At 38.2% G+C, this 25,565-nt stretch overlaps 2 protein-coding genes across 3 annotated transcripts; both read right to left on the bottom strand.

The window, feature by feature from the left end:
* Positions 1-434: 434 nt before the first annotated feature.
* Positions 435-13,316, bottom strand: LOC121410204 (putative defense protein Hdd11). The gene is made up of 4 exons (XM_041602134.1): positions 12,592-13,316; positions 3,275-3,503; positions 1,320-1,387; positions 435-598 (listed from the first exon to the last, which is right to left on the bottom strand). The coding sequence occupies exons 1-4, from the start codon at positions 12,854-12,856 to the stop codon at positions 522-524; spliced, it is 639 nt and encodes a 212-aa protein (XP_041458068.1). The 5' UTR covers positions 12,857-13,316; the 3' UTR covers positions 435-521.
* A 2,472-nt stretch (positions 13,317-15,788) lies between these two features.
* LOC121410194 (octopamine receptor-like) lies at positions 15,789-24,713 on the bottom strand. 2 transcript variants are annotated; one of them, XM_041602112.1, is made up of 2 exons: positions 24,344-24,713; positions 15,789-18,156 (listed from the first exon to the last, which is right to left on the bottom strand). In XM_041602112.1, exon 2 carries the CDS (start codon positions 17,693-17,695, stop codon positions 16,226-16,228), a length of 1,470 nt encoding a protein of 489 aa, XP_041458046.1. In that variant the 5' UTR covers positions 17,696-18,156; positions 24,344-24,713; the 3' UTR covers positions 15,789-16,225. The 2 variants fall into 2 exon arrangements, with proteins under 2 accessions (XP_041458046.1, XP_041458057.1); XM_041602123.1 differs by lacking the exon at positions 24,344-24,713 and adding an exon at positions 21,738-21,988.
* Positions 24,714-25,565: the final 852 nt, after the last annotated feature.

Here is a 25,565-nt window from a genome sequence, read left to right as displayed (position 1 = left end):
AAGTGGTGCTCACTCAAGCGGAAATATTTTTTGACAGTTATATCGTCACTTGCTTAAATGGATCTGTACCAATGCTAAAATGTGGAAAAATTGTCAGGATATTACAAATATATAATTTTACAGGATTTTTTCTAAGTGTAAACTTTTTTTTGATACGCACTGTATAAACACTAGGTATTTCAAAAGTTAAATGTTCGCTATACGAGAAAGTTTAATCAGAATATAAAATCTAACAAGCATAACACCAAAACTTTTATCGTAACTTTTATGCAGTTTTTTTTTTTTTCCTTTACAGTAATTCAATTCAATTCAAATAAACATTCATTTTCTTCCATTTCATTACACATTTCGTAAACATGAATTAATACAAAAATCAGTATTATGAAGAATATAAATATGTACATGTTGGGTTTTAAGAAGAAGACGTATATACCCTAAAAGCTGAGGCCTGTTAATGTTAATGAATAGTGCACAAATTCCTGTAAAGTGCATATATAGTTTACAGTACGTATCGTCTATAATCATTCCGATGTTTTGTAAAACAATGTGACCATCAAAGAAATTACCATTACACCGATGTTGACTTGAAGACATCCAGCTGTAAAAATGAAATCAAAGAAAAAGTGTAATACTAATTTTAGGAATGTTCTGATTGTATAATCCACTCGTGGGATAAGCACATGAAGGGGACGTTGAAAGAAACTTAACCCTTCCGACATTTCTGTACTCGGTATAAACAGTTTATAAACCTTGGTTTACTGTATGATCTGCTCAGCTATAATGATCTAATTGTTAAACTAAAAAAATATCATTTTTGTCAGAGATGTTTTTTTTCCAATTTTCAAGTTAGACAGGCATTGCTCATCGATTAGTTGAAAAATAATGTTTTGGTATATGGGCCAAAACAAACGTTTTCCAACTTTATCTCAGTCAAAAAATATAAGTAGAAAAAAAATAGGAATTCGTTAATAGATTTATGAGAAACGTATGTATGATGAAGAAGATTTTAGCCAAAGTTAAAAATAATTAGACAGAAGTGATTTATGCATTTTCAAATGTTCCTTCTGTGGCGTCAGGTGCGAGCAGCTGACCCCTACTCCATGTAAATAAACCAATTCCCCACCGTGGATCATAATGCTGAAACAGTTGTTCATAAAGAACCTTGAATGAAAATGGCTAAAATAAAAATTCAATTTTCTGAAAAAAAATGAATCTTAACATATCATGATTGATTCTGATAAGTCGATTTCGGCTGTCGTATCAAGTATACTTTCATTCTCCTATACTTTCATCTCCGCGGTTGAAAGGGGTTTACTTACCTTTGCATGTGATTACGGATGACGTCATGTCGACGTAGAACGTGGAATGACCGAGGGCTACCGATCCTCTACAAAATAAGTTTTAGATAAAAGAAAACAAGATAAATGCTACGTTAATAATATGGATAAGCTTCGAAACAAGCATACGCATTTAGTCTATTCTAATCAGAATAAGATCACGTGAATGAAGATCGAGGCTCTGCTGACAGATCATTAATTTGATATTTTGTAAGCGCATTCACGCCATCTACGACAAAGTTCTGACTTCTCGGAAACTTTAATTTGCTGCAGCAGCTGCACAGATGATAGAGTTGGGACCACTGATCTCTAGGGGAGAGATCAGTGGTTGGGACCGGTGTCATAATAAGAGATAAGAAACGTGTATTTATATGAGTGTGTGCAATTTTCTGTTCCCTCTTTGAACCAACAACTTAAATTAGCTAAAATTTTCTTTCTGCGCCCCACCCCCTTTTGTCGAAATACTGCTTTAAGCCCGGCTCACACTGTGCGATCCGTTGGGACGCGATTCTTTAATAATCACATTTTGCATTAAATGTGAAAGTTCCAACACGTAAGATTATTTCATTTGAAATTTGGCATAATGTGGGGAATAATAAAATCATAGTTTTGCTTTGCGGCAGGCCCTGTGGTCAGAGAAAAGTCTAAATCGCCTTCAAATTGAAGTCGATGGTGACATCGTCACGATTTGGATTTGAGTACAGGGAAGCTCAAACTAGACTTAATTTCGATTTCCGTAGTCCTGCCAAGATTCCGAACTCTGATTGCTAAGATTTATTTGATTGGTTGGAATGTTCATGTTATTACGATTTCTTTGAAATTCGGATCGCATCGAATCAAATAATGTACGCGAGCCGGGCTTAAGGGGAGGGGGCAGGGACATTTTATTGAATTGAAAAAAAATGGTATTCCTATATGCCGCCGTCAATCGACAAAAGGAGGACACTTAGTAATTTTCCCTTTTCTGGGATATCTTCTGTATAAACTAATTGATGCTTAATAAATTGGAATCCCATAACCCCCTAAATTCTGATGTAATAAGCAGGTATAGGCCTATCACTATCATTCCTCAAAGTGGCTTCCTTCTCTAAGTGGAATATAGTTAGGGATTAGACCTTATTTTATGAAATTTCTACCCAAGCAAGTTGTATCAATAACTGCACCCAGCGTTCGTGAATAATATTATGGGAAAGGGCAGCTGCCCCCCCCCCCCAAAAAAAAAAATAGAGAAAAAAACATTGTGAAAAGTTATACTTTTATGCAATGTTTGCTTAAAAACTCGTGAAAATTTACGGAAAATATGCACTAATTCTTTCATCTTCAATACGAAAATTGCCAAATTAACCTCTCGATAAACTCGGTCGCATTACTCTCACTTCCATCTTAAATAATGATGAAAATAATAAATACTCGTCCCCTGCCAAAAGATTGATGACATGAGGGTCCCTTCCCCCTGAAAAAAGGGTGCACCCTTCTGATCTTTTACCCCACTTCCAATATTGCTTCCGGTGCACCTACTCCTAACTATATCTCTGGGTGGTTTTTTATATGATTTTTGTATTGCTTTAATATTTACCCAGAATTAAGACTACATGAAATATATTGTGTTGTTACGATAAAACCAAATTGCCTTTACCATTCCCGTCTAATGAATGCTTAACATTTTGATTATTCAATCACTGATCAAAGTTTTCGTGACGTAATTTAAAGGCCTTTGGCCACATTTGCCTTGTAAAAAAGAAAAATGGCAGAAATCAAATTAAAATAAACCTGTATCTCCTCTCCCATTCTGGGAGCGTTATGATAATAAATGACTAGTCTGAGATATTCTATCCGACAAAGTAAGTTTTATTCGAACGTTGCCAGATGTGACAACTTGTCAGACGAAAAATCTTGATGAAACGTGCCCCCAAGACCCCCCTCCCCCATGAACTCACATGAATGTTATGTTCCCTGTACATCTGTTCGGAGCCATCCACTGGAAGGTTAGTGCCTCTTTGTCATCTCTACCAGTATGGGTTACTGAGTCGCTTGGAGTTTCACACTGCCCAAACTGGGAGAGGGCCGGTGGGTCCGTGAATTCACCAACTGCTGTTCTCGTGCCATGGATCCGAGCCTGCAGGAAGAAGCCCCTGAAGACAGTCCCGTTCTCACCAGAGATTGTCACTGGAATGGAACAAGATTTTTTCGTCGCTTTAAGATATATGACATTAATTGTCTGGGGTGTTTGGAGAGAATTTTTTACTATTTTCACTATTCATTCCCGAGTGGGTCATTATGTAATAAACACAGTTGAAAGGCATATATCAACAGCTTTAAACTGACTAATTTCATTTCAATTATCATACCTTGTATTAGTTCAGGGGTGTGGGATGCGGGTTTTTCAAAAGAGGGAGGGGTAATTTTTGTACAGGTAAAATTTGACAAGTAAAAAAAAAAAGATTTCACTACAAACGGAGGTCTTTTGTTTTAGAAAAAAATGCTCATTCGCGCATGCATGACATATTCACCTATAATATGTTTGTGTGTCTCTCAAGAGGAGGCGGGGGGCACGGGCCGGATATGCCCCTACTTGGATCCGCCAGTGTATTAGTCGTTACACCACCAGCACCACAACAGCAACAACATTAATTAAAGCAACTTCAAAAATTTTACTCCGACGTTGCAATTTTCAGATCACCTAGATTAACCTTATATATTTTGTGAATCCCCTGTGTTCATTTTCATACTTGCTCTATCAGAGACTGGTATGCAAAGGGGACAACATATTACGATAGGCTTGGGAGATTGGCAAGATGACTCAAATTTGATTGACTTTTCTTATTAATCACCATAGTATGAATGGCCAGGGTGTTGCCTATATCTTCTTCCTACTTTCCTTCATTTTTCATATCTTGATCAGAAGGGTCGCCACCTGTCAGTCGCTATATGGTTTTACTTTTAATACTTAAAATAACTTTTGGCCTTCGACATATTCAATGAAAGAATTAATAATTGATCAGGAAGAAAATGAAAGGAATCTCAGACACGATGATTATTCATCTTTCATACGAAAACTACAAATTGGCCATATTGAGCAAATTTAGTTCATATTCGGGATTGCTATTCACTACACAATCGTTGCAAATCTAGTGGGTTGTGTATTAGGGTGTGAGCACTCACCACAACCGAGGACTATACATCCAAAACAAGGACACACAGAAAGCTGGGGACGTCCTCGGTTCGTGGACCATTTCTGATCAAAGGCGCCAAATTATTGTTATTTTGCTATATTGGTTTTCATATGCTTTTACATATATGATTGTCAAAAAATCTTCGGTTGTATAACTAGAATAAAATCTTTATATAATCCTCGGTTGAGAGAATCCTACTAGCACAAAGACAACGGCTAGGTAATAAAATACTTTAACTGAATATCTTCAACCTCTACCACAAACTTAGTGTGCGTGTGTGGGTACTTGAGGGGATGGTGGTGTATGGGTTTTGTTTGTTTTGTTTATGTTGTGTTTTGTTTTTGTGTGTGTTTTATATCTAAAATCTTTATTCAGATTATTGTATACTTTCTAAGAATAACCATAGAGACTTTATTTTTATTTATTCATTTTTTGTATTGTCTTACAAAAGTTGGAGGCATGGATATACATGTTTAAGTACTTTTTTATGGGATAACCTCTTTACTTAAAAAGTCTTTACTTTCGATTTTTCTTTATACAATACGGTATTATTATACAGTAGATACTTGTGTTCAAAAAATTATATCGAAATGTATATTATTTCATTTGTTATATTGCTGTATACGTGTACGTCACTTTAATTTGTATACATGTATTTGACTTATTACCCTTGTATGTATGGAAAATGGGATATTATCTGAATAAAGGCTTTAAAAAAGCAACAACAACAAAAAATGGGCAGGCGTGAGTGTGTGTGTGTGTGTGTGGGAGGGGGGGGTAGGTGCGTGTGTGTGCGTATAGAGGGTTATACATCAGGGCCCGTATTCTGAAGTCAGGTTTAACTTAGACCACGGTCTAACTCTATGCTAAAATATTATGGGGAGCCAAAAATTCGAAAAACTACTTAATATTGTATATATTTTTAATGTGTACTATATCGTTTCATTTTGCTTTCATAATGAAGAAAAATGCTTAAGTTATCATTTCCAGACAATTTCGAACAATTTGGGTGTAATATGAGTTGATAAATTGAATGTGTACTGTTAAGGATTTGTGGCTATTGGCTCTCCATAGTTAAACTTCAACCTTAAACCAGGGTTTAATTCGAACCCGAGTTCAGAATACGGGCCAATCATGTGCAACGTATCTAGCAATAAGATAAGTGACATCCCAGTTTTCTCTTCCAAAAACCGTTGTTTGTGATAAGTGATAAACTGAAGATCTGCAGCCGAAGAAGTTGTGATTAAAAAACACCTCGAAAAATTATTTTTTATTGCTCTTGTCCTTACGTCGATTAAAAAAAAATCAACGGGCTTCTGATTTTCTAAATTTACTCTTTAAATGTATATGACGTATGGAAAAGTGAAATCCCACACCCCTATCATGCCTGTGGAGTTATAGACCTTTCCGAATGGAAAGTACATAAACTTTGCTGTCTATTATTCACGCTACACTTGCACTAAACACGCTATGAAGTCACGCCAATGGTCACATCAAATCAGAAATTCACGATATCATTGACCTAAACTTACTGTATTTATTCTATTTGGGGCCCACTGAATATTATTCTATATACGATTCAATAAAAAAGAACAAACTTTTTCATGAAACCCTCAAAACCATATAATCGCCTGATGTTTGAAATATTTAGAAAAAGCTGCTGGGTCAATACGTTGCGCGTTAATATTCAAAATAATTATGAAAGGAAACTATTTCAATAGAGATTATTCATGCTTTGAAGACACACAAAATTCGCTGGCCTTCGAAATAAAGGGAAACTGGCATTGAATTTAAATATGTGAAGAGAAATAGACCGATAACGTAGGCTACATCGAAAATGAAAAGATGGTTTGATTGTTAGTTGCGGTGATTTTATTCTTTGGTGAGAACCTTGCCTTTTCAACGAATATTTACAATTCTTTTGTCGTTTTGTACCTGTATAAATGCAATGAGAAGTAGTGACAAATAAATTTATACCAAACTCTAGGTTAACTTCAATGGGTCGGAGTCAAATTTTGAAAGTATCCATTTTTAGAAATCTAGATTATTTCAATCTTCAAAGTCTACTACATTCATTGTCAGAGAAATCAAAGAGTATTATGCATGTGTCAACATGTGTTTTAAAAGATGGAATCTATAATCCAAACTTTATGGGAAAAGTTTACAACAATATATCAAGATTATACAAAATTGGGTTGTAATGAAACAAATTTTCGTGCGTGAAAAAGGGATGTAAAAAAAATCCAGGATACAAAGTAAGCATACACACTTAAAATGTTGGACAGCATACTGTCTATTGCATTGGGAATTATATATATATATATATGTATATATACATACATGTGTGTATATATATATATATATATACACATATATATATATATGATGTAGTCCAATATAATTCACATTACTGAACTTTTACTAAAGCTGAAGTAAGACTGGCTTTACCTATCCCCCCTTCCACCCCACCAAAAAGTGGGGGGAAGCAAAAGAAATGTCAGAAGTAAAGCATGACAAAAAAATCATTAAAATCGATCATAATGGAACATGCAAAGTCATCACCATTTAACTGTTTAGCCTATTGTGAATTAAAGCACGTTGTCGATGATATTGAAATATTTGAACTTGCTGTACACATTTTTCTCGATTCATAGTAGGTCCAAGTTCAAATCAACCTGTTGTTGATATGGACTTTACCCTTAGGTTCGGGGAATGTGCCGACCAAACATTACCCAGAACTCCAGCTAAAAAGTATTATCTCACCAGGGCCCTGGGAACGATTTTATTTACTGGGGGGTGCTGACGTAAATTTGAAAAAAAAAATTCTGAAACGGGAATCAAATTATGCTGAGAATTTTGAAAAGCAGTTTTTAGACATCTTCTAAAAATTATGCCCATGGAAAATAATACACGTTGCACCCCCACTCAAGACTAGTACAATTGAAGTGAAAGCCGGAAATTTGAAGGAAACAATTTATGTGCAATGGTGCAAATCACACGGGGAAGGGGGGGGGGCTATCCCCCTATGGTACGTGCTCGGTGATGGGACATGGAGCATCGTATACCATCTAATGGATATTGGAAGAAAAAAAATGAATACAAGTCAATTTTCACGTCTCTTAATCGGTGAAACCGTGATAAAAATAGCGAGAATAATTTATCTTAAAATTATGCATCATGCCTACGGTCCTACTACGGGCTTAATGATAATAAAATACATTTCTCACTCGGACACTTCGCCTCTCGCTTTCTCCCCACCACCAAATTTTCGTGCAAATGTTTAAATCTCTAACCAAAGTGAATGGCAATAGACTATGGAAACTAAAAAAAGGCATTCGATCTAAATCAAGACTATATGACAGACAGGAACAATAATTTATCATAACCAATGGCAGCACAGAGAATTTCATACAAAAAGTGTGTGCAGGTGCACCTCTCCCGTCAACCTACTCCTATAACCGAATCCTATAGGACTTTTTGACAAAACCACTTTGAGCGAGGGTCTTTAAAAGTCTCATCTGAATAATAACTTTCATCATTATGCAAGAGGGAACTTGGTGAGTAAAAATATGTTATTTTCAAGAGAGAAATGTCAAATTTCTTTCTCTTTTATTTTTTTTTAAACTTTTATTACCGTGGTATACAATTAGCTAATCAGGTACAGTACTGCAGCGATGGGGGTTAGAGAAAATCTTGTAGACAAAAAACAAATTTCAGCTTTCAATATTTGTTATAAAGGTGATCAAGAATGGTTTGTACTAAGCTAAGTCCAAGTTATAGATCTGTAGATCTGTATAGTGTCGTAGACAGACAAGGTACTTTATGACGAGAAGAAATCAACAACTGAAAAGCGCTAAGAAGACAACGGGGAAAAGCCCAGGCAAAAAGTGATGGAGGGGGGGGGGGGAATATAAAGCAGGGCATGTACAGTTGTGCTCAGTATTCATACCCCTAAGAAAATATGTGATTTTTGCATATTTTATGAAAATGAAAGCTAGACTAGGATAATTCGCATAGTAGATAAATACTAATAGACATTAATACTAAATAGGTTCATTATTGCGGATTGAAATAATCGCTAGAGGGTATTCATTTGTCTCGCAATCTACTATGGTCAACAAGGAAATTCGTGATCACTCTCGCAAAAAGTGTTCACTGGCTTTCTAGGAAATTCGTGATCACTCTCGCAAAAAGTGTTCACTAGCTTACAAGTTCACTAGCTTACAAGTTCACGAGCTTTCGAGTGCCGCTGCAACTCTTTATCAAGTGACGAAAATTGTCTGATATCTACTCTATTTATACTAATCTCCAGGACCGTACGCACGAACGCGAGAACATTATCTACAAAGCATTCTGATGTGCAGAAGTATTCATACCCCTGTCTTGCTCAAGTATATTCAAATATTTTACTTTCCCCTTATTGGTTTGAAGCTAGACCCTATAATGTCAGGCATGAATACAAAAGTCATGTTGCATGGTATCCAGGAAGAGGAAATTCCTGAGATCTCAGAAATCTTCCCTCTTCTAGCGTTTATCCAAAGTCTCGGCAAGGAAAGCGAGATGCTTAGTATGAGGTGATGCTGTCAACCCCAAAATTACCACAAAGGAGATGCTGAATAATTCAATGACCAAGAAGGGACCAAGATCTCCAGGCAAACCATCTTGATGACCTTGAATAAGGATTGCCTTGTACAACGCCACGGCCTAGGAAGACTCCACTTCTAAAACCCAACCAAACAATATCATGTTTGGACTTTGTCAGAAGACATCTGGGAAGGGATAAAACTTTTTGGAGGTCTATTCGTTGGTATGATGAAATGAAGATGGAGCTGTTCGGACACAGAGATGTCCCCTACGTCTGGAGGAAGAAAGGTAAAGCCTTTAACCCAAAGAACACGGTGCCCACAGTAAAACATGATGGAGGGAGTATAATGCTTTGGGCCGTTTTTCAGGAAGAGTCGATCTACTGAAGCACTTCAACTTGGCCCCGATTGGATCTTCTAACAGGATAACGACCCAAAGCACACTGCCAAGAATGTCTAAACATGGTTTCAGGAGCAGACAGCAACTGGAATGGCCGAGCCAAAGTCCTGACTTGATCCCAATCGAAAACATTCGAAAAGGTGAAGGTCAACACAAGGAAGCCCAGCAACCTGAAGGACTTGGAGAGGATTGCAAAGGAGGAATGGGCTAAAATCCCTGTAGAGACATGCAAGAACGAAGTATAACAAACTATTTGAGACGACTGGAGTCATTGCAAATAAAGGCTATTCAATTGATTATTAACTTATGATTCATGACAGGGATATGAATACTTTTGGACAGCAGAAAATCCAGGAAAGTTACCTATTCTTTCGATATGCGAATGAGGTGATAATAAAAATGGCATGCTTTTGTACATGGTACCTAAACGTATTTAGCTGATTTGTAACCGACTCCAGTTCTACTCTTATTTATATCAAAAATGCAAAAAGAAACTGTGATTTTCCAAGGAGTATGAATACATCTGAGCACAACTGTAGGTCTGATCTCCTGCATCCATTCTGAATTCATTAGGTAGTTTTGTAGGTCAATGCCAAATGGTCTCGAAATTATCAAGAATAATTATCATCTTTACCTCTCAGACTTTCGCCTGGTTCGTAGGAGGTAGAATCAGCAGTGAATCTGAAAGGGTTACTAATGGCCGGCTGGGGCTCGTACAGCTGGGTATAGTTACTTGAGCTCGTGCGGTGGATCGGATTCCCAGCAGCACAGCCCGTCCACGGGGAACCACGAGGATAGCAGTCCACATGGAATGCCGAAAGTAAGAAGATGAGCGAACATAAAGAGGAGATGGTGACAGAAGACATCCTTGAAGGACTCCTGGCAAAGATGTAGTTTATCTGAATGACAGGGGCGCGTTCGCTGAGGATGATGAAAACTCGCAATGCGATACTTAATGTGCTTAATTTGCAGAAATCGAGGCCCCTCTCGCCGGTTTATCAGCAATAGTTAATCTATTCAATTATAAAGGTATACGCCCTTGTTATCACTATAGCTCTCATTAATTCCTTGATGGGACGACTTGGTTTGAAAATAATCCTCACAGGGTACTTTCAACTTTTGTTTTGATCTTACTCCTTGTTCTTATACTGCTTCCAATAACATGAATAATGAATGGGCATGGCAGGCGAATGGTTTTGAATATGCTCCCTTTACAGTACCGCTTCGTGTTACAATAATACTCCTTTGAGACTACAACAGGTTTAAGTAAATCACAAAGGGGCATGTGAAACCATCCATGACTGATGAATTTGGCTATTGAACCATATTTTCAAGACAGTAGAAGCTTATTATATTTTTTACAAAGACAGATTCACAGATAGAATAGAATGAATATAAATATGCACACCGATATTGGTGAAGCTGTTCAAGAAAAAAAAATTAAGGGGGCCTACATAAAAGCGAGCTGTTTCTTGATTTTACTTTTTTCTATTTTCACTTTTCTTCTATTTTCACTGTTTTCTATAAAGCCAGGCGCTTACGCAGGGGGGGGGTGGAGGGGTTACAAGGGTTCAACCCAGCACCACCCCCTCCTTTTTTCCTGTCAATGTTTTTAGGTACGAAAAGACCTAATTTTTCTTCTTTTTTTATGGGGGGGGGGTAAATATTTTCTTTTTAATGTATCTTCACACTATTGGATATGGCTAAAATTGATATACGATATTAGTATAGCCTTTTTTTCTTCTCAAATTTTCATTCAACTCGACCCCCCCCCCCCTCAAAAATCATGCGTACGCTGCTTTATATGACCATCTAATGAATATTCATAAAGACATGCCTAGAACTGTTTTACCGAAATAATTCAAATCTTTAAAATTCAATAACTTTGTTATTTGTCATCCGATTTTGATCAAATTTTCAGCATTTTGCTTTGTGAATTTTACTCTATTTATTGAGATATGACTATCTCCTGCCTGGAACATCCCTTTGAGAGTATGTATCGCAGCCAATTCATGCCTGTGTAGCGAAGCTTAGGCCCTCTTTGCGTGGACAAACACTTGTTGACCAAAGTTGTCAATCAGGGTCTGTGCCTGCAGACTAGTGTGTGCAATGTGATCTTACCTTCACAGGGTTAAATCAGAGCATGGACCCTACCAGAGCGTCTCAAGCACTTTAACACTGTTAATCACCCATTCACCATGTGAACACTCTGTTAACAGTTACCATGTCTAGGACTGGTGTCCACAGTGTGAAAAAACACGAGATCTTCACACTGTTGGATATGGGCAAAATGGATATACGAAATTGGAATGGTCGCGTAATGAGAAATTAGTCAACACGTTAGATTCGCACACAAAAAATGGCAATGAGGAGAAGAAAAATCCAGGGAAGTAAAGAACAGGTTATGGTTGACTTGATGAGCTAATAATGAGGCACTGAACCCCAGAACCGTGGTTGCTTTTAAAATTGCAAAGTCATCGTTACTGGTTGGGACAGCGATTGTTCGGCTACATGATTTATAATCACAGTTTTTTAAAAGTCTTGACAACTTTAACTCCTCTCTTTCCTTTCTAGCAATTTATCGGTCATCAACCCGAACCCATAATTTGATACTGGTGTAAATAATAGGTCGCCCAATTTCCCGTCCCCTGTGACGTGCCACTGTTTTGATCAGGAACGGCACGCAGTTATGGCAATAATGATTAAAATACTCAGGGCGATAATAATTATATTTACCTCTCAGGGATATTATTATATGTACCTCTCAGGGTGATAATGATTATATTTAGGTGTGTTGTGGCTCAGTGGATAAGTCTCCGGACTTTGAACCTTGCGGCCCGGGGTTAAGATCCCATCCCAGCACTCGCGTCTTAATTGGCAAGGCGTTTATCTATATTTACCACTCTCTACCCAGGTGTATAGTAAGTTGGTACCCAGTAGGAAGTAATTCTTTGAATGTTCGAGCGTCCAATGAGGGCAGCCGTGATAAAGTCGGGGTATGCACATAGAAACATAAGCGCTATATAAATGTTGCATATATTTCTATCATCATTATTGTTATTTTTATTATTATTATTTTTATTGTTACTTTTATTCACCTCTCAAACTTTCGCCTGGTTCGTAGATGGTAGAATCAGCAGTGAATCTGAACGGGTTGTCAATGGCCGGCTGGGGGTCATACATCTCGGTACGGTTGCTGGCCTTGGTGTGGTGAATCGGGTTTCCGCCACTGCAGGCGGTCATCGGGGCACCCGACGAGTAGCAGTCGGCGTGGAAGACCACTGAAAGGATGACGACGAGGGTGTATAAAGTCAAAACGGAGGTAGAGGACACCCTTGAGGGACACTCAGAAAAACTATACATTGTGACTGAATAACACTAGGGCACTCCTTCAAAGTGACAAAAACCCCACCAGGTCAAAAAGCAATATCTCACGTGCTTTGTAGAAAGCGATATGTTCACACTTTTACCGGTTTGAAATCAGCAGGCTTCAAATGAAATGATGACAGAGTCTTCACCTTATAAATACCTCTCCAAAATAATTTTGGAGGAAAAACCGTCCGGTAATCGCAACGTTTAATTTGTCCAACCTTATTCCAATGACGAATGGGCGTGGTAGGCAAACAGGTACAGTCCACTAATTATACACCCGTACGTATAGCTAAAAAAAAGCCTCATAAAATTCTTTGACAGAAGAAAAGAATCGTCATAGTAATTGGTCAATTTCATATGAAGTCCATACGTCAGTTGCATCGTTCAGTTGGCCTGGTTCCGAATGACAAAGGGATGATCCGATTCATGCATGAAAACTCGTCGAACCGTATTTTGCATTTAGCAAATATCATATTTGATTATTGTGGTGAATATTAAAGTATTCTCAAACACACGTATAGTAATAATAAATGTTGATATACGCGGCCCTATTCGGGAAATTCCACACCAAAATGCAATATTGTAATTCATTAAATTAAAATTTCTTCGATAAAAACTGTTTTGCTCGTTAATACTTTCAAAGTGAATTCCAATAAAACTTTTTTTACTACCTAAACGTTTGAATAACAACCATGAAAACAATCGATATTGATCAGCAAAAAATCAATATTACAGTATAAAAGCAAGAAATGTTGGAAATTGCTTTGTTTCAATTATACGATGAATAAAATTAATAATGATAATAACAATCCGCTTTTATACATAGCGCAACATGTGTCTAAGCGCTTTACAGATTATATTATTACCCGGTCATCGGATTCAATTAGTCATTCCTGCACACATTGTGTGCACATCCACCACTTCCTGGGGGAGTGCACACAGTATTGGACAATTAGCCAGGACAAGCAAGGAAGACTTTCACATCTTACCTGGTACCCATTTAGCATCTGGGTTGAGAGTGGCAAAGTGTGGATTAACGCCTTGCCAAAGGACGACAGACCGCGATGGGATTCGAACACACGACCCTCTGTTTACAAGGCGAGAGTCAATACCATTACACCACGGTTCCTCTAGTTCTTCCTTCTATATTCACCCATCAGATACCCCTCACAGCTACTAATTCTCTCGTTTTTTTTTCTTTCTCTCTGTTCTGACCCTCTCCTCCTTTTCCCCTCCCCCTCTCTCTCCCTCCCCTCCCTCTTATCTCTCGCAGCCTTTAACTGTTTTTTTTTCTGTGTCTCTCCCGTCTCTCTCAATTCCTCTCTCCCATCCTTTTTCATTCTCATTTAGTACAATACATATCGAGTTATTTTCGTATTACATTCTGGAGATGCCCCGGTCGAGTGGTCTAAGGCGCCTGGCTATACATGGAAAGTCCGGGGTTCGATCATTGGATGTGGCATCTATGCTATATGCTTTATTGGTAACTAGATGTGCACTTAATTTTTTTTAATCATATTGGATTCTAAACTCACACACAAAAAAAGAGAAAAATAATAAACATATCAGGTGTGCCTCATATTGGCTAACCATATGACAAAATTTACATTTTTATGTAGAATGAACAATGCATGCAACCATGGGCGGAAATCTGTCCCCAAAGGTACAGGACCAGGTGCTGAAAAATTTGACAAGCCCCCCCCCCAAAAAAAAAAACACACTCACACACAAAAAAAGGTTATCACCCAAAGTTTGTGGTCAATTTATCCAAAAAAATTGACAAGCAAAAAAAATGGTTTTCACCCAAATGTAAGGTAAAAATACGTGTATTTTTTCGATTGTGAATGATGTATTTCTCTCCATCGTAAAAGGCAAAAAATAGTAGGGGGACATTTTGATATTGTGTCCCCCTACTATTTTAGGTAGGGGGACACGTCCCCCCTGGGATTTCCACCCATGCATGCAACATGAAAACAAGAAAAGAGAATCATAGTTGCATTCAATAGAAATCTCACTATCTTCTCTACAAAATTATAGGCCTACGGATCAGGTTCAGCTCAATACCGCAGTTTTTTTTAACTACAGAAAATGTAATGAGATATCCCGTGCACTGTGTTTTATAAAGGTCACTAATTTCCAATTGTCAGTGATTAATATAGACTGAAAATATTTGTCTATAAAAATACTAAGCAAGCCCCCCCCCCCCGACAAAAATAGTAATGAATATTCAGTGGGAGGGCCTCAGAACCCTGCCCCCCCTTCAGGTACACTAGTGCAAATGGGTAAATTTTTGCATGTATGATCATCACAAAATCGGATTTTTTTTGTGGGGGATCAAATACTCTCTCAGTATTTTGTGAATTGGCAAAGGGTTCTCCCTTATATATTTCTTTTTTTTTTAACTTTTTCTCCAAGCGAGGGCGGGCTTCACTTTTACAGACCTGAATACAAAGACGCCCATAATATTTGTTGTGAAAAAGAGGTTTAAAACAACTTTAACTGCATGTCCCGAAATTCAATCGTTGGTAAAAGGTATAATTTCGATAAAACTAAGAACATTTGACCACCAATCAATCCACGAGCGTGATTTCCGATAATATTGGCGATTAAAAACAATCGGTTTTGTTTGTCTTCATCTGTTTTCTTTCCTCATGGCAATGGAGTGAGAAAAGTAATCCATGGGCAATTTTGTCTGTGACGTCACTTTGGGTCGTGTCGTTCCTATCAAACTATACCCTGCAGCCCCCCCCCCAAAAAAAAAAAAAAAAAATAAAAAAAAATATGGACTAACTAAAGAGGGGGAAATGATGGGATGGGATATTGAAAACCGTCTATGAACGGAATAAAATACCTTGAGATGCCCAAACAAAACTCAATAGTCGACTAACAAACACATTGTGAGAAGAAGATGAGTAAGCCGGAACACCTTCAAAAGGGTAACAAATTTATTAAGAGGCTTATTACATGTTCAGTGTCATGATCATCAATCATGATAAACAAACCGATACTATCGTATGAATACACTTTTGATACACAGTTTAAAAAATGATTACGACATATAAATTGAAATACGCACAATTTGGGGGGGGGGGGGGGGGAGCGTTGCATGAAGAGATTCGTCAGCCATTTTCTCTTAAAGATGTTACAAGCCACTGAAATCCTTGACTGTGAATGGCTGAGAGCAGATTAAATTATGACAATACGCTTCATGAAATGCACCCCAGATACTTATACAATTTAAACATCACACAAAACATTCCCGCTGTAAATGAGAAATAAGAAATACTATGCCCATGGCATGTGGACAAGGCAAGCTTGAACATCATGAAACAACGAATTTATCTATCGAGATAACAGCTCCTACACATCTAACTTTCTGTGAGACACAAGTTCAATTTCGGCGTTCGGTGGCACACCATCTATCTGGTCCACTGCCTCAGGCTTCTTGTTTGGATCTAGATTAGCCTGCATCATATGCTCCACCTCAGGTTCACCCCTATTCCTTGCCTCAGGGTGTTTGTCCTTTGCTGCTTGCTTCTTTGTGGGCTTCTTGCGACTGCTGAACCTGCTACTCATTCTCAAAAACGAATAACCTCCGGTTTTCCCGGATTGACGGCGGCGCATATCCCGCGAGTCTTCTTCGCAGCATTGTCTACAACGGGAGAGGACATTATGGGCGGCCTTGCTAGCTTGTTTCCGCATAGGTGGGCTACGAAGGACGTATACGTAGGGATTGACAGCGCTACTGCTGAGTGCCATCCATATGGCGAAGCATTGAAACCAAGCATAAGGCATCGAGAGGGGAACGGTTGTGCCAAAGCCATATACAGCATCAACCATGAGAACGATATAGTATGGGAGCCAACAGATCACGAAAGACGCCATCACAATAACCCCCGTCTTGGCGATTTTCCATTCGTCAGTGACGTTGATCCGGTTGCTTCGCTTACTGCTGCGACGTCCGAATATGCCGCTGATGCGACGCGAAGAGCCGCGACTGTCCCCACTCTGCTCCGACGAGTGACGCGCGCTCGAGCTTACGCGGACGGATCCTCCACCCGAGACTGACCCTGAATCGGTGACATCCTGGCTTAAGCGCCGCCCTTGTTTTCGCTTCATGAGGCGACGAGCCGCGCGATAGATCGTCCAGTACACGAACACCATGAGAAGAAACGGGGTCACGAACCCGAGGAGGAAAATAAAAAGCGTGTAACTCGCATCATCCTCTGACCAATTGCCGGTGCAAATGTAACGACTAGGGTGATACGAGATTTTATTCCAACCGATCAAAGGTGGCAGCGCCACTAAGGTGCTCAAAAACCAGATGACACCCAGGATTATCCCGTGGTGCTTGACGGTGACACTTGAATGGTAATGAAGCGGTTTGACTACGGAGAAATAACGGTCGCCGCTGATGAGAACGAGGTTGAGGATAATGGCAACGCAGAAGAGGTTCTTGAAGAAGCCTGTAGCCATACACCAAGCGTTGGACAGCACCCAGTCCTGTGCTGCGGCTGAAACAATGACCGACGGAAGTACCAGGACAGTCATGCAGAGGTTCAAGATGGCTAGGTGGAGAATGAGGCGTCGGGACACCCGTAACTCTTTTGGTTTCTTTATACACAGGAGAATGACCAAAATGTTGCCAAGCAACGCGGCCACGAAGATGAAGGTCATGCTGGCCGTTTGCAAGAAGCGTCCAACGTATCGAGGAGTGGGGAACAGATCCACTTCATCATTTGTTACGTTTCCTGTCGCGTTGGTAGTCAACACCTCATCATATTCGACACCCATATCATAGGATGGGTTCGAAGTACTCGGGAGAATCATGATTGTATAGCTGTTGAATCCATGAAGAAAGACTTAGGGCCTATAATATGGCTTTGAGCCTTGATCCAATTTTCTCGTCACCAAATTGAGCTCATAATGATACAGCTGACTTTTATACAAAATACTTGACAAGGAAGATTTCACCTTTTCGAATGTTAGGCAAATAATTCAATCTGTCACTTTCAAATCTGATTAATTTAACCAGCGAATTCATTTGAAATGGAAAACAATTGCAACATGAAAAGTTTCAAAGACGCAGAGTAAAATCACAGCCATGGTGTGCCGAAGTTTGAAGAGTTGTAACAATTGGAACAAAGAGGGCGGTTGTCCAACAATCTGTCGTTTCGGCATTGATTATTAGCACTGTATTTTTTTCTTGAAGTTTTTGTTTTGGTACTAAGGACTGTGTCGGCGCTTGATTCAATTTGATTCAGTTGAAAGGCTGACTGGCAAGGTGTTTTCTGAAAAGCAAAAAAAAATAGAAGAATTAAAATTATACATGTTAAACAATAACCGACTGATACATTAAAAAAAATGCTGAAGTTTTTTTTCGGAGGGAGGATACTATAGTTTTGGATATTATTTTACGTGAAACAATATGACAAGAGTGATGGATTATGCAAATTAAGAGAGGGATAGGAAGAGAAAGGAGATGATATAGGGGAGAGGGGTGGAGTGAAAGGAATGTGAGATGGGTATATAAGGAGTAAAAGCGGAAGGTAATGGCAGATTTATTCCCTGTTTACAGAATATTACAGTTAATCCTAGCAATCTACTCAAATAAACTTTTTTTTAAAGATAAATTATTTAGAAATGAGATCTGAATATAAATCTTTTAAAAAATAATTGGATGGGGTTGAAAGTCCAAAAGAAACGATGTAATCTTCAAAGAATAAAAGCTCAACTTCGCATCCTTACGAGTGTCATCCTGGGTGCATTATTGAAACAAGTTTCAGGCGCACTGTCTTGCTCTTTTGGCAGGATTGCTTGATCTGACTCCTTTTAGTGCCAAACCCTACAGCACTAGCGTACCTACGGGGGGGGGGACTGCCACCCTGACGAGTCACCATCCTAGCAAGGGACGTATCCTTGCCCCCATCCCTGGCCAGCTCCTTTGAACTTGAAGACCTTTTTTTTTTGCTTGTCAATTTTTTTTTTCTGGTACGAAATCCTTTATTTGTGGCTGAAGACCTTATTTTTTTTTCCTTGTCAATTTTTTTGGTGGACGAATTTGCCCCCCCCCCAGGTAAATTTTAGGTACGCCACTGCCCTACAGCATTAATATTAAAATATTGCGTTTTCAATAATGCTGCTAGAGTGACTTGGGTCATTATAAATAAAGTTGCAAACACATGCAGGGTAAAAAGATGTGAACTTTCCGGTGGACATCATAAAGATTTAACTTTATGCCATTCAAACCATCTTGAAAATAGTGCGAAGTTTTGTCTAAGATACTTTTGGTATTGATTTCTATATGGAAACAGAATGATGAAGACATAGTTTGATCAAAGAGAAGGCGATATTCCATTGTTTTTATTATGATTATCTACCCTAATCTCCCATCCCTTGCATGTCTTGAACAAGAGAGAGGAAACACAAGAAAGTTTACGTCACATGAAGTTTCATTAATTCAATATCGCTGCACACACGCCATAAGAATAAAAATGATGTAAAAATGTATAATGATAATGATCGTTATCACGGGCGACGATCACGGGGAAATTAATTTGTACAATTGCATATGGGAAAGTTCATCTCGCCCCCGCCCCCATTCTCCACGGCCTTGACCATGTTGACGAAGAATCTAAAGATATTTCTTCCCTTCCTCCTTCATCAATGATTTCTTGCGCGAAGGGCGCTCCCGTATGGATAATTAAAATGACCTAGCAACATTGGCGGCGGAAGCCAGAAAATTTAGGGGATGTCCACCTGAAATTTTGGCATTGAAACACGGGTAAAAAATTTGACAAGCGCCCCAAAAAAGGTTTTGAACCTAAATTTCATGAGTTGCTAACCAACAATTTTTTGACAAGCAAAAAAAAAAAAAAAAAAAAGTCTTCAACCTAAATTTTAGGGGGGGGACAACACACGTTTCAGGGGTGGGTCCAAGTGAATTTAGGGGGGAACGCAGGAAAAAAATTGACAAAAATAAAAAAAAACACAAAAAAAAGGTTATCAAACCAAAATTTAGGGGGGGGGGACCGCCCCCAATAAAATTTAGGGGGGGACACGTCCCCCCGCCCCCCCCCCCCGCTTCCGCCGCCTATGCCTAGCAATCGATATGTAACAACAATAACACTGTGTAGGTAGATGAAGCAGTATCACAATCTTGTTGGAATTATTCAGGGACATGCAGTCTGAGAAAAGATAACTAAATCCTGTAAGATCAATTTTTAACTAAAAGTTATTGATTAATAACAAAATCAGTTACGTAAGTGTATGAATTACGATGTTGTAATGAAATGACGTATAAAGCCTTCTTGATATAGGCCTTAACTATCGACTCAGCACAAGCATGGCAACGCGCTATTTTGGTCTATTGGGCATAATTAATTTTCGAGAATGATCAGCAATACCAAGACAATACAAATACTAAAACTCAGTTACGTAACAGGCACGAAATGAAGCGAACTTCAATCAGGAGTAATTAAAGTTTGCGAAATTAAGAGAACTTCAATTACTTTTTTAATTTTTGCGATAAATATATACTGTACATTCGGATCATGTACTTTCCTTTTAATATCTGATAGCAAAGTGGACAGTACAATAGTAGACAGTCCATGCAGATTTATTATTATAATTATAAAGAAAATATCTCAAAATTTATTTATTGGTAGACGTGCAAACTCACAGTATGGGCAATGCAAAACTATACATATATATAAAAAAAAATGTTAACGTTGCTGTTGTCAAAGGAGGAAACGAACCAAAAAGAAAAAATACATTTAAGGGGGAGGAGGGGGGGGGGGGGTAACATAAACTTTGAACAAAATCAGACAATATTATTAATAAAGTTGTGAATTTTCAACAGTTGTACAAAAGTCGTTGTCACTTCATTTTAATTGCCGTCTTTTTCTTCACCTCACCATGGAAATGGAACCAAGATGAGAAAACTCCACAAATTCCTGATAATTACAATCATGTATAGGTACACACCAGATATGGAATTTGGTTCCTACCATCTTTTGTTACAAATCTACCCGTCAAATTGCCAAATTAGTGATTTCTATTGTTTAAGTAATAGGTTCAACCAGCCAATAGTTTTCTTAAATATTCTTTGTCCGATATCTTTAAAACTTTCACCAATTCCTTTTTTTATTTTTTTATGTGGCTATCCTGTCACGTAGACCAGGTCATTTTCAATTTTGGATTCACAATTAATAGACCAACCTTTTACATTGTTTCATAATTATGAAACATTTGTGAAACTAAAAGAATGGAAATTCGTATATCGACTGAATTGACCAGTGTTAATGGATTTGTTCAAATATTTTGAAAGTTTGGGATTCTTATCACAGCTTACTATGTCAGCAATAGTTCCATAACGCCGTTTACCCCCTTTAACTTTTTTGAGTAATTAAGAGGGAAATCGCACATTAAGGAAGTCCGCATCCTACGCTTAGCTGTGGAATATTATAGAGTAACAATATACCCTACACTAAAAACAACACTATTTTTGCGCACTATTTTGATGTATACTATGTATATCGTAGATTGGATGAAAATATTCCGGCCGGGGAGACAAACAAAAACTCAATAATTCGATATTCATAAAAATAAAGGAACAAAACGGCAAATTAAGGTAATCACTTCAGTAGCAACTCCGAAACCCTTTGGCTTCGGGGGAAGGGTGGGGGGGGGGGCATGACAAGTGAAACGTCCTATAGCCTGAGTAGCAAATATAGCTGCACATATACGGGCCTATAGGTTCGGACTCTCAGAGTGGAACATAAACATGCTATGAAGACATAGACGACCTGTGACAAACGGTCCTTAGAATATCATCTCTGCAAAAAGCCTGTAATGAAAAATTTACGCTTACCCCATCAGCTACAAAGTGTAGAACTATGTACAGTAAATGATCCATAACATGTTGAAACATTGTCTTTCATAATACTTTTTTGCATCTTCTGCCACAATCCTGATACAATCCTTTCTTTGAAGCTAATGGACAAGGAATAAAAGCTATTAAATTGGATATAACGACCATTATGTCACAAGGTGTAATAGGCCTGTAGTCCCCGTAATAGTCCAATTGAAAAGAATGCTACTGTTTGGTAAGAAAAGTTGTTTTCAGCGAGTAAAATAACAACTTCAGTATGGAGAAACGACGTCTCGTGAATGCTTCTCTAGTCGCTTCCTGTATAATATGGTTTGGTCATATAGTTTCCCAAGGTCGTGGCGGAATAGAAATGAGAGAGAGAGAGAAAAAAAAACATCGAGAAAGGGAGGGGGGGGGGGGTCTGAAAGGGGTGGATGGAGAGGGGGAGAGGGGATCGAGGGAAGCTTGAAGACTGGAAAGAGAGAGAGAGAGAGAATGCAGGAAAATTATGGAATAATGGAAAAGGGATGCAGAAGGGGGGGGGGGGCTGGTCGGCATGGGACTATTAACACAAGAAAATCAAGCCGGTATATATATATATATATATATATATATATATATATATATATATATATATATATATATATATATATATACACTGAAAGCTTAACAACATAGTGTATACTTTGCTTCATCCTTGATTATACTCTACTCTTCACATACATAACAGTGATCAAAGTGCATACATATATCTATATATATATGAGTATACGGTTGCCCCTACCTAGCTTTTACCTATTTAAAAAGAATTAAATATATTTGGGATTAGAAATTAGGGAAATCAATGTATCCGTCAGTGGGACGTGCAGGGGCAGTGGGGGTGGGAAAGGGTTGGCGCCAAGAAATTCACATTTTTATATAATTATGTTAGGGCACAATTAAAGCCCTTATAGTAAGCTCTTGACCAACCTCAAAATAGATTTTGAAATAACTATGGGGTTCGAGGTTTTGAACATTCTTGACTCTGTCAGTTCACTGACCTATCCACCACGTAATCAAGGATGGCCTTTTCCTGGGCTTTTGCCCAAACAAACGAGAGGGGAACTAACTGATTCGATGTTCCAGCTGCTCTGCAATAATTCACGTTCATTTATTTTCTTGTCGAGAATGTCTACAAAATAAACGATAGTAAATAAATCTGTAAATATCGGTAAGGAATTTTCCTGCGGAGATAATCTTACAGACACGAAAAATATAAACTTTTTTTTCAGCTAGCCAACAGATTCGACGGCGTATTGAATGGCAGCCCCGTACCGGCTTTAATTAACCCGATGATACAAGCATTACATTTATAAACCTTTTACAATGCTCTATAGCATCCACGCATGATATTTATAGTATGAAAAATTAAGAAAGTGAAATTGATACCAGAATGTGCGCGATACGAGATCCGGGAATAAGAATTTATATCTGCACGTATACTTACTTATAGGTAATGATCTTCTTGTAGACTTAAAATTATCGTTGTAAAATGCGCCCCCCCCCCCCATGAAAGAAAATACATCTTGAAAATGAATTATTTATTTCATAAAAAATTCTTAATTCTTTAATCTGAAATGAAATTAATACTTAGTTTTTAATGTTCATGCATGACAGCTTACATGGATGAATCCATTCAACGAAAGAAATAAAATTAAGTGGAATATTATTTGTTTAATATTACGTTAAAATCTATCATAAATTTAAATTTTCATGTTAGATAGGCAAAAATTTTCGGTCGCTCAAGTTGTTAAAAAGTTTAAACAATCACAAAAAAAAAGTTCAAACAACTTGTTGCTAGAGTTACATCCTTAAACAACGTTCTATTCCTATTTTTACTGTGTAGTTATTTGTAAATAAACAATTTCTGTTTGCAATATTTATTACATAAAGATTCACTTTTTTTGTAAAATGTAATCGAAAAGAATATGCCTGGGTAAGCCTAAATCTCACTGGCGTGTAACGTTGCAGAAAGAGTTGCAATCAATTAAACGCAACTCTAAAAATCATGCGCAACTTGATTTTCAACCGATCAACAGTGCATTTTTGACTTGCGATTGATTTTTTACTTGCGTTTAAACGCAACTCTTTCTGCAACAGGCCCCTGGCCGGCTTGCTCTCCCAAAATTGATAACTTAAGAATAATCGGTACCCCGGAGCGCCTCTAATCATTCCTTTCCCTGCATATTTTCCAAAAATGACAATCAGTTCCTCGTGCTCAAAAGTTACTGAACCCTATCAGAAAATTATCTTCAAAGTGTGCCATGATTTAGATATTTAATTGTGAAGTCGGGTGATAAAATATGAAAATACTGCAATACAATTTGTTTCGCTTTGGCTCTCTGAACCTTGTTGTTTAACATTCAACACTCGACATGAAGGGGTGCATTTTGTGGTGGGGTTCACTAACTTTTGGACGAAAACCCAATTAACGACAAACCAAAGTTTTAATTGACCATAAACATGTTAACGGTGAACATAATAAGTGGCGTTGGCTGACAGATAAATGCTATAGGCTACATCATACATATTATGTACATAATGATTTACAAGCTTATGTATATTACCTTCACTTAAAATGTCCAGTGAAGATGTCACCTTTTGAAAAACACATTCCAGTGTCTTTGATTCACGATCTTGTATCTCCTCTGCCCACCCACAGCCACGGAGTATGTCATGAATTTATCCATGCAGGGCTCCCGCCAAAGATTTCGTCTGCTCCAAGAGAACTTTGTAGAAATAACGCACAAGATTTTTCATAAAAAGGCACCTTTTGTGGAAAATGGAAAATGCAATGATAATTGTCATTTATTTCAAGTACCATGAGATGCGATATACATTCATTCAAGCATAGTGCTCATTTTATGACCGAGTCAGAAGCAAATGATCGCGTAAGCGTCAAAAAGTGACCAGACTTCACATTCGGGCGGTTATAATAATGGTAATGACCGAATCAAACTGCAAACCGTTTGAATCAAATTCCAAAGTTCAAACTCCGTTATCTCCGAACATCGCGTTATCTTCAGCCATTATTGGTGAATATCAAGGGTAATACTAAACATGAATGACAATATCAAGAACACAGCCCAAACAAGTCACACTTCGGTTTATTCTGGTCTCGTATTAGCTCAAATTGCCCTGGCCTGTCGAATGAAATCTCCTTGGTAAAACCATGTCCATGGTAAAACATCGCGGGTGAGTGCAAATTGGAGACAACTTTGACAACATGACATGATCACGGGTTCATAATCATTACCATGTTCATATCCATGCATGTATTGTGCTAGCTAAATATCCACAAATCCAGTTTAATAAGCCGATTTACCCACTGAACAAGTCCCAATAGTGATTGTATGTATACTACGTTACGAGAAGCACCACGGGGAGAATGTTAAACAACGATTAAGAAAGCAATGCTCTTTTATCAACGGGCAACCAAACGCAGGTATTGACTGACTAGTGATAAGAATCGGGTAGGCCTATAGCATTTTTATTCGTGGACGGGAGGGGGGGGGGGGGGGGGTGATGAACAAATGAAGAGAGACACGTCTCATGTAATTACTGCGATTGATGCGCTTTAATTTGAATTACGAAAGTGCGATTAGTAAATAACTAGTTCATCAAAGAACAATAAAATTGATGAGAACAGCGCCTTACCCTTAATCAATGACGCGCAAGTGAGAACCATCCACTAGCAGACCCCCCCCCCCCGAGAGAGAAAAAAAAATACAGAGAGATGAAAAGAGATAGAGAGGGGGGAGGGGGAGAGAAAATAGTAGTATTGTCGCA

Source organism: Lytechinus variegatus, chromosome 1, assembly GCF_018143015.1.
Source record: "Lytechinus variegatus isolate NC3 chromosome 1, Lvar_3.0, whole genome shotgun sequence".
Lineage (NCBI taxonomy): Eukaryota > Metazoa > Echinodermata > Echinoidea > Temnopleuroida > Toxopneustidae > Lytechinus > Lytechinus variegatus.
The sequence above is the reverse complement of the archived record's forward strand: the minus strand, read 5'-3'. Positions and strand labels throughout refer to the sequence as shown.

Bases quoted from the DNA above. Each gene is read 5' to 3' on its own strand.
- LOC121410204 (XM_041602134.1), bottom strand. From the start codon at position 12,856: ATGTATAGTTTTTCTGAGTGTCCCTCAAGGGTGTCCTCTACCTCCGTT. The intron at 1,388-3,274 runs GTGAGTTCATGG...CTTATTTTGTAG, and splicing joins ACAGGGAACATAACATTCAT to AGGATCGGTAGCCCTCGGTC. The intron at 599-1,319 runs GTAAGTAAACCC...TCATTTTTACAG, and splicing joins ATCCGTAATCACATGCAAAG to CTGGATGTCTTCAAGTCAAC.
- LOC121410194 (XM_041602112.1), bottom strand. From the start codon at position 17,695: ATGATTCTCCCGAGTACTTCGAACCCATCCTATGATATGGGTGTCGAA.